Here is a 9,682-nt window from a genome sequence, read left to right on the forward strand (position 1 = left end):
GAGACGAGCAGAGCCGTCACGTGAAGGTGGAGATCGTCAGGATCAGCTGGGCTGCTGCTTCAGGGACACTAGGAGGGAGCAACGTTGGCAGAAAGGTGACAAAGTTGACCTCTTGGACTCACGGGTTCAACCTTCAACTTGGACAAGTCTTCAACTGGGCAGGGGAAGCGACTAGTCTGATGCTTCGGGAAGATGCTTCGCTGCAATTGCAGGTTCAGCGATGAAGACTTGCTGGTGTTGCTCACGGTGGCCGGTTGGAGCAAGAAGTTATCCTGCGGCGTTCAAGGTGACCATGAGGGAGAGCAGCACTGCCGGGGATAAACTGCAAAGTCCTTTGGGCGCTACGGAACAGCAGTGGCATGCGACTCGGGCACGGCGGAGGGGCAGCGCGGACGCGGCGGATGCACCTGTACGCAACCGACTCTCTCTCTTTCTCTCCCTTTTGCTCTCTATAAAAATCTGATTTCTCAAATTATGAAAGCTCCTCTCCCCAGATTATGAGACATAAACATATATTTATAGTGTAAACCTAGGTCAATTAGCCGGGCTTTCTAGTCCTAATGGGTTTAGGTTTAGGCTTTAATTTAATTCTAAGTGGGCTGAATTAATTTGGGCTTTTCTTTAATCAAGCATAATGGGCTAATTTAAGCTCAAATTAAGACAACCAAGCCCTTTTGCGTGTGATTTTTGGCCCATGCTTTCCGAGTGAGCGGAGTCTCGTTCGATACCCGAGCTCGATTTACGTGATGAATTTTAAGCTCGCTTACCACCGCTGATCCGATGCGAAATGCAGTTAATCTATATGAACCTAAACTTTATGCTATGCGATTTGTAATATTTTTGTTCAGGGGTTAAAATTTAATCCCTAATTTTCTATGTAATTAACCACTAAATGATATGCCGAAATTTAGGTGTCAACAATAGAGTTGACTGTGGCTCTCCCAGGTCAAACATATGTGATGGTTAAACTGAGGAAATGCTTCAGTTTTTAGCATAAGATCCAGCATATGAATATTTATTTTAATGTAAATAGTCACGAGTGGGTGAGCAGTAGTCCATGACGCAATGATTTCAATCACCTGTCCTTTTCTTATAAGCGTCTTTCAGAATTTTGCCTTCTTTAGATAAGTTAGAAGCCATAAAAGAGCGACATGACTTTTATTTTAGGGTTAATACCACGGAAAACCCTAAACTGGTACACTTGTGACACATTTACCTCAAACTATTTTTTTTACCATAAAAACCCCAAGCCAAGTACACTTTGTGACAATTTTACCTCGAACATACCACAAAAACCCCAAACCTAGTACACATATGACAATTTTACCCCAACTAATTTTTAATATTATTTTTTTTATTTTTTTGAATTTTTTTGAATTTTTTCTTTTTTCTTTTCTTTTCTTTTCTTTTCTTTTTTTTTTCTTCACTTCAACCTCTGGCCGGTCGCCGGTCCGGCGACCGGCCAGAGGCGGAAGCCGGCGAGGGCCGCCCTCGCTCGACTCGGCAAGGGCGACCCTCCCCGGATCTAGCGAGGGCGGCCCTCGCCCGACTCTCAGCGAGGGCTGTCCCCCGCCCGCCCAGCGAGGGCCGCCTCACCCGGGCCGGCCGCGAGCGGCAGCCTGGCAAGGGCTGACCCTCCCCGACGCGGGCGAGGGTCGCCTCGCTTCGAGCCGGGCGAGGCTGGCCTCAAGCCTCGACGCCCGGCGAGGGCAACCCTCGCCCGACGCAGGGCGGGTCGCCCTCGCTGATCCGGCGAGGCGGCCCTCGCTGATACCTGGCGCGAGATCGCCCTTGCCTGGGCGGGCGAGGGCGGCCCTCGCTCGGCGCCGGGCGAGGGCGGCCCTCGCCCGACGCCGCGAGGGCGGCCCTCCCGACGCGCGGCGAGGACGGCCCTCGCTGGGCTTCCAGCCTCCCCGGCCGGTCGCCCGGATCGGCGACCGGCCAGAGGTTGAAGATAAAGAAAAAAAAATAAAGGAAAAAAATAAATAAATAAATAAATATTCGAAAAAAATAAAAAATAATATTAAAATTTTAATTCAGGGTAAAATTATCACATATGTACCAGTTTGGGGTTTTTTGTGGTAAGTTCAGGTAAAATTGTCAGTATGTACTGGTTGGGGTTTTTATGGTCAAAAAATAGTTTGGGTAAAATTATCACGCAGTGTGTGCCAGTTTGGGGTTTTTTATGGTCAAAAAAATAGTTTGGGGTAAATGTGTCACAAGTGTACCAGTTTAGGGTTTTTCGTGGTATTAACCCTTTATTTTAATAAAAGTTTAACTATTCAAGCACTTTTGTTGAATTTCTTTCCATAAAGTTTAGGTCGACATGACAAAATTCAATTTTAATCTGTACTTTTTAACATTCAGTCAATTTCGTCGTCGTTGTTGTTGTCAATGTCCTTCAATCAGACAAGAATCTAATCAAATTCTAAATATTTGATAAACATAAATTACTAAATGATTTTTTTAAGGGTTAATATCATGAAAAACCCCAAACTGGTACACTTATGATAAATTTACCCCAAACTAATTTTTTTATCACAAAAAACCCCCAAACTGGTAGACCTGTGATATATTTATCTCAAACTAATATTTTAACCACTAAAAACCCCAAACCGATACATTTGTGGCAAATTTACTCTCCGTTAAATTGGATTAATACCATAAAAAATCACAAACTAATACACCTGTGACAAATGAAGGGTAAAATCCCAAACTAGTACACCCATCAACTACCACGTGTCATTAAACTAAAAAATTTATTGATAAAATTTAACGAAAACTAATGGATGGTATAATTGTCATATATATACCAGTTTAGGGTTTTTTGTGGTAAAAAAATTAGTTTTGAGTAAATTTATCGTATGTGTACTAATTTGGGGTTTTTGGTGATATTAACCCTTTTTTAAATATGAATGAGAGATGAATGTTCAAGTTCACAAGAGATAACTCATTATTCTCAAATCATCGTACTAGCGTGCTGCGCTCAAAAACCCATTTTAGAAGTCCAAATCTACGTTTTTCGATACGTGCATAATATGAGGAAATAACGTATATAATTAGAATTAGTTGAAAGTTCAAAGAGTCTTGGATAATTTTTGTTAGAATAGTAGGATAATGACATTGCAACTATATGAATTTTTGCCCGATATTCAATCTGATACGCAATTTTCTTTGTTCAAAACATGGCATAATGTGGTAATGACGTGCCATATCATGAGTTCTCCCTAACTTAGGTCACCCCCTCCGTAAAAATCAAGAACTATTGCCAAGTAAGAGGGTGAATTCAAGTGACAACGAATTTGAAATCGACCGTTTTTTTCTTCTTCCTTTTCCTCCATGCGTATGTGGTCGCCACAACTCTTAAGTCACCTCTGTTGGAGGTCAAAAGCCGGGGAGAGAATTATACTAATGCCAGTTCAGTTTTAAACTTTACAATTTAGCCAATTCAGTCATAAATTTTTACTTGAAATCCCAATGTAGTCGTTCCGGTTAATTTTTGCCGGAGAATGCTAATGTGACGGTGTGCCACATAGGACAGTCAATGATGACTGGATCGTTGTATCAACGATTTTCCGGCAAAAATTGATCAGAATAACTATATTGAAATTTCACGCAAAATTTTTATGACTAAATTAACAAAATTAAAAAGTTTATGACTAAACTAACATTTATACAATACATTTATGACTAATTGGGTAACTTCTCCAAAATCTAATGGTGGTGGTGGTGTTGCTAGTGGCAATGGTGATGAGTGGTGGGTGGCAATGTGCAATGGTTGGAAGAAAAATTATTGTAGAGAGAGAGATGGGGAGAGAAACATGACCCGAAAACATGTAGAAGGCTAGATTTAATAATAATAATGACAACTTTACGTGAATAATTTACGAACCGGGTAATCTCGTCATATTTTTCATTTAAGTAAACAAGCGAAAGTTCGGGTAGTTAATTAAACAAAATAAATAATTGAGGTATTAGATATGGGTGAGCATGATCTGGGTGGGCAGTTCCCACATTGGAACCGTAAACTGCCCACTAAGGACAAGTTTCAAAAAATTAAAACTGGGAACTGCTCGTTGGCCTGATCCAATTCCCGAGTGGGTCCATGAAACTGGTCTCCAATCTATACACCGGTTTGTAGCTAAGATTAGTATAAACTGATTTGTTTGGTCTTTGATTGATCAAGGAAAAACAACATTACATATTGATGGCTATACCTTGGAAATCTTAATACCATAATGCCTTTCAATTGATATATGCAGATCAAATCGATCGCGAATCTCACACAGGCCTAAACAACGTATGCTCACAAAATGATTTCCTTTGTCCTTCAAAGGAAGTCTAGACGGACTAAGAAATGAAACTCTACTTGCTCGATAGACACATGAACGACGAGTTAATGTTCAAATGATGAGTACTTGTGTATTTCAATTGACATTTGATGCTCTCCTAGTTTTATTAGTCCATAAATCTTGAAAGATATACCAGAGAAGGCGTTTGTATTTCAATTGACACAAGTCCTTGCTGAATCTTCTACAAAGTTATAGTTGACGGTCGAATTTTGCTTTTTTACATATATATATATGCCGGTTCGGTCTGGCTGGGCGGTTCCTTGCTTGGAATCAGATTGGTACTTATCAATTCCAGTAAATTGGAATTGGGAATCGGACCGGCCTCCATGGGAACCGCCGGTTCTAAGCCGATCAGATTCGATTCCGGGCGGTTCTCGATTCCTTTGTACATTCCTAATATTAGATGTAACAATAACTAAAGTATGATTTCCTTCGTATCATTATCGGAGATATTCTAACTCACCTTAGGGTCTTTGGTTACCGTTAACCCTAGAGATTATTGCTTTGAGGAGTGGAGAGTAAAACCCAGAAGGCTCTCTCCTGTACGCCTTGTTTTATGTCTTGACGGCCGGACCTCCTCAAGCCCCTCTCCGCCCCCACCCTATATATTTATTTTCCCATAGAGGAGGAAATACCCATTTATGCTTTACATTCCGAGGATAAAGATAAAAGCTTTTTAAAGACGTGCTTAGGTTTCTAATAATATTAATGCTTAGGGACGAAAAGGAATAATGTTAATTTCGGTCAACGTCGACTTCAAGTGCTCTCGACAGAACCAAAAAAGGCGAAAAAGCGTTTTTTTTTTGGGGTCAAAATCCAACGTTGAGCTCCTCGATAAATATCTGAATCTAGCGACAGCACAGCACGCCATCGAACGACATTTATATAGACATCGGCCACGACCCGACCCGACTAGGGTTTTCGTGTTCCGATTCCGATTCGGAGATAGTGGGGGAGGTGAAAAGGGGAAGAGAGGAAGAGGAAGAATCGATTCAGCTCCATCCCTCGTCGTCGGCTCCACAGCGGAAGATTCTTGGTTCCTCGCGAACGATAGCCGCTCGATCGCGCCGTGAACGAGGTCGATCGCCTTCTTCTAGATCTGGGTCGATCTCCTCTTTCGTGCCCGAATCGTGTTTCGTGTTCTTTTTGGGTGGGGGAGCGCGCGCCTCTCTGTGAGCCATGGGGAGAGGAAAGTTCAAGGGCAAGCCCACGGGTCGCCGCCAGTTCTCGACCCCCGATGAGCTCAGTAAGCTGGAAAAACCGCCAAAGATTTCGTCTTTCTTGCGAAATTTCGTCGACCCTCTTTTCGTCGCGTTTGGTATCGCGTGTTGTTGTGGGGAATAGTCCGTTCGTTGACCTTTCAGAATATAGTTTGTTTGGGCGTGATCGGGCTGGATTTGGGTGGTGTTCTGTTTTGCTGGATCTGTTGGTTTTGAGATCTTGGTGATTGAGGAAATAAAGTGGAACTTGGGAGGAGGAGGTGGTGATGATGATGTTTTAGAATTTATCTGGAAATGGTGTTTTTTTTTGCTTTGCAGTTGAGTTTTGATTTCATAGTCATGGATATTGAGAAAGAAAGAATGAGGATGGTAGTGGGGTCTACACTGTAGTATGATTGTCCCGTTGCAACAGGGAGCGACGTGCAATTTGATCTGAGCCTAGATAACATAGTTGTCAGCTAATGATTCTAATTTTCCACTGGTAAAATTTTTGATAATGGAAAGGGTACGGATGTTGTTTATGGAATCGAATGCGTTTTCTCTTTCGACAGTATTTCCTTGTGGGAACAAGGTGGGTTTTTTTTTGTCAATTTGATGATTAGGATTACTTGATATCCATAACAGTGATTACAATGAGGACCCTCTGAAAAATGCCCTCTAAAAGCAATGATTACAATGAGAGAGAGAACTAAGTTTGAGTTCTGTGCTCTCTTACTTCTGAATATCCTAAAGTCAATATTCAGAGAGATTGCACTTGGCAAGCTCTCGCAGTTGCTATCTTTTGATGAACCTGTTGTGTTTTTGCTTGACTTTATACCTGGCTAAGCTGGCTTTGTTGTTTAAATTGTTGCAGTCGCGGGTACTTCCAGTCGTCCTCGCACATTCAAACAGGTCTCTCTCTCTCTCTCTCACGGAATCTTGAGTGCTGGAGGGCTTTTGTTTTATTCTTTCACACTATTTTACATGATAGTATACTACAATAAGTGTGTATTTTGTTCTCAGGAAGAAGCTGAGCGCGTAGAATCTGAAGAAGAATCAGAAGAAGAATCAGGAGAAGAGTCTGGTGAAGAGACTGAAGTGAGTAATGCACGCCTGCCTATTTCGGTTGAAAAGGTCATTTGATTACGTTTAATTGTTTATGGCGAGCTTGATTTTGTTGAACTTTTTGCAGAAGCGGAAAGGGACTGAAAGTGTTATTCAAATTGAAAATCCAAATTTGGTGAAGGCAAAGAACTTGAAAGCTAAAGATGCTGATGTAAGTTTGTATATCTCTGGATACATTTTAGTGTTGCCAAAACATTGGCGATCTGCTTCTTAAAATCCCACTGGGTGTTGTCTTTCAGGCGAGCAAGACAACGGAACTTTCAAGGCGGGAAAGGTTTGTAGATGCTTATTTGCTTCTCTCTATGCGATTGCTATTTGCTTGCATTAGGGTTGAACGAAAGTTTTGGTGTTTTCTTAGGAGTTGTTTATTCAAATTGCAACACGCAGTTTTCTGACTTTCTTGAAATCTTAATGTTCTAGTCATTCTTGGTTTCTTTAGCTTGAATTTGAAGTTTTTGAATTTTTTTATTCATTGAAGAAGTATTCATCTGTTAATTGTCTTTACGTGAGCAGGGAGGAGATAGAAAAGCAGAGAGCTCACGAACGATACATGAGGCTACAGGAACAAGGAAAAACAGAGCAAGCCAGGAAAGATTTAGGTAAGCAGTGTTTGGTTGAACAGAAACAGAATTTCATGTGTCCATGTATATTTATATTCTTAGTTTTCATTAGTCATATGGGTAATTCATTGTTCACATGTGCAACATAGTTGGGTATTATTACCTATATCATGTAAACTGTGGTGTAATTATGCCCTTCCTGAAGTGGTTTCGATATTTTTTAGCATCTACTACGGGGAGGCAGTGGACTTTCTAGCTAGTTAACTATGATATTCAAGTTATGACAAAAAAAACCTACTATACTCGAGTAATTTTTGGTAGTGTTTGCTGTGTAAAAGTACTGACGAATAACTATCCTATTAAAGTTCTTATTGACTTTGGAAAGGAAACTGGCTTGCTTGCTCACATGCTATTAGCCCACTGACTTTGTCTTTAAGTAGAACTACGGCTATGCTTTGAAGTTAGTAGTATGAACATCTTGGTGAGTTTAGATTGTGTATTGCAATGAGTAAGTATATCAGACTGATGGAATAAGTATCTTCATTTTGATGAAGATGGAGCGAGAAGTCAAGCAAGACCGAGGTTGGTAGACAAGTTGTTGCCTTGTCGGCGAAGGGGAGGGAAAGTAATAACTTGACTTGTAATCTGTAAGATGTAGTTAAGTCAATCAATCAAAACAAAAAGAAGAAAGAAAAAAAGAAAAGAAGGATAAGCAGTGTTGTGTCTTTTGTCTTTGTTGATATGCCAGTGAAGCCTAACATAGTTTAAAATCTCATTGCTAAATTTTACTGCCGCAAAGTTTAATTTGAGCCCCTCATTTTGGACCTACTATTGAAGTTTAATGTTGAAATTATTCACTTTTAGTCATATTCACTCATGATGAATGATATTAAAATACAATCCCGGATATCATAACTCTTATTCTAAGTGAACACTAGCTAACCAGGGTCAGGTTTGATATTGGTGTCTAAATAAGTGCTTGCACATATTATGTCAGTGGCATCTGAGCTTTCTGTATGAATCTCATCTGTGACAAATCCAACTAGGAAGAAAGGGACCAGACAATGGGAAATATTATTGTCTTCTCTTTTTTTTTTCCTTCCCATATAGATGAGAAATGTGCATCGCCGTCCATAGTAGGATGTAGAGTTGCCTCCGTAAGACTGTAAGACTAATATCTTTTTCATTGTTGGTTCATAATTTAAACCGTACAATTTGATTCAATTCGTGTATGAAGCGATTTGTTTCGAGGGTGTGAACCAAGTTAAAAAAAGAATCGTCCAATTTAGTCGCGATTCATTTACGACTCGGCTGCTGATGGACCAATATAGCTATGCATGTTTCTATAAAGTGTGTCACTTAATATTAATCTAGAATCTAGTGGTCTAGCAACTTGAAACCTAATTTGAGTTTGATAGGTGAATACATACATTGAACAACTAGATGAAAGCTAAAAAAATGACTGATGGAAAAGTGAGGATATTCTTATATGTTATAACCATGCAAACCACAAAGTCAATCTTGACTATACTTCTCCTTGTTGGTGTTATTGAATAATCATTATCATATCCATTCCCTTCTCCATTCTAGTTTTGGTTTTGGTGCTCATTATTGCGCTCTTATTTCCTGCAGAGCGTTTAGCCCTTATTCGGCAACAAAGAGCGGAAGCTGCCAAGAAGCGAGAAGAAGAGAAAGCCGGTAATTCTTCGAGGCTGCTATATTTCTCGTTCTGGTTTCGCCCTTATCACCAAAAACTGATTCAAAAACTCTTTCATCTACAGCCAAAGAACTGAAGAAGGCAGATGCTCGCAAATGATCCTTAGAGAGAGCGCACAGAGGAGCGTTCTCTTGCAAAACAACAAAAAGAATATGTGAAGATTAAAGACATCACTTTTCTATTCTAGCAATTGGTGCAAACAGTATATTTTATCTTCCCAGTATTACTACTGAAAGCATGTGGTACTGTTCTCGATTGGCCTTCGTATGAGTAAAGGCGTTTCTGATGACTATTTAGAAAATCTACCATGTTTGGCTTGTTTGCAGAGCAATATTTTGCTCAGGAGTAGCTACGTCAGGTGACTGCTATTTCCCGTGGTACTTCAGGCTGAGAATTGCGTGGATTGACCGTCAATTAAGATATGGATTACACTGATAAAAAAGACTGATTACAAGAACAAGTCTATTTGTGTTAAACTTCTTTATAATAGCAATGATGGGTAGACGCTGCCAAGCATCTCTGCTCAATGTACCCAAGGTTGATTTTGAAGTTAGAATATGAGGTTTCAAAGTGATTGAATCTTCTATGATCATATCTGAGAAATACAGTGCACTCATACGATGAGGACAAAGATGACCCACTTTTCAAATATTTTAAAAAATATTATGTACTTTTACTCGAGGGACAAAAATGGCCGTAGACAGCGGAAGTTTGAGCCAATTTTAAAAT

General features: G+C 40.3%; 1 protein-coding gene across 1 annotated transcript; it reads left to right on the forward strand.

Moving 5' to 3' along the window:
* Positions 1-5,234: 5,234 nt before the first annotated feature.
* On the forward strand, positions 5,235-9,254 carry LOC115680553 (uncharacterized). The gene is made up of 8 exons (XM_030604374.2): positions 5,235-5,598; positions 6,426-6,463; positions 6,575-6,649; positions 6,744-6,827; positions 6,916-6,950; positions 7,190-7,275; positions 8,869-8,934; positions 9,018-9,254. The coding sequence occupies exons 1-8, from the start codon at positions 5,532-5,534 to the stop codon at positions 9,050-9,052; spliced, it is 486 nt and encodes a 161-aa protein (XP_030460234.2). The 5' UTR covers positions 5,235-5,531; the 3' UTR covers positions 9,053-9,254.
* Positions 9,255-9,682: the final 428 nt, after the last annotated feature.

The sequence above is a fragment of the Syzygium oleosum genome, unplaced genomic scaffold (genome assembly GCF_021117445.2).
Source record: "Syzygium oleosum isolate NSW1041296 unplaced genomic scaffold, Sole_v2.1 Sole_v2.11, whole genome shotgun sequence".
In the NCBI taxonomy this organism is placed as follows: domain Eukaryota; kingdom Viridiplantae; phylum Streptophyta; class Magnoliopsida; order Myrtales; family Myrtaceae; genus Syzygium; species Syzygium oleosum.

Coding starts and splice junctions, on each gene's coding strand:
- LOC115680553 (XM_030604374.2), top strand. CDS start 5,532: ATGGGGAGAGGAAAGTTCAAGGGCAAGCCCACGGGTCGCCGCCAGTTC. Junction 6,650..6,743: donor AGTCTGGTGAAGAGACTGAA/GTGAGTAATGCA, acceptor AACTTTTTGCAG/AAGCGGAAAGGGACTGAAAG. Junction 8,935..9,017: donor GCGAGAAGAAGAGAAAGCCG/GTAATTCTTCGA, acceptor TTTCATCTACAG/CCAAAGAACTGAAGAAGGCA.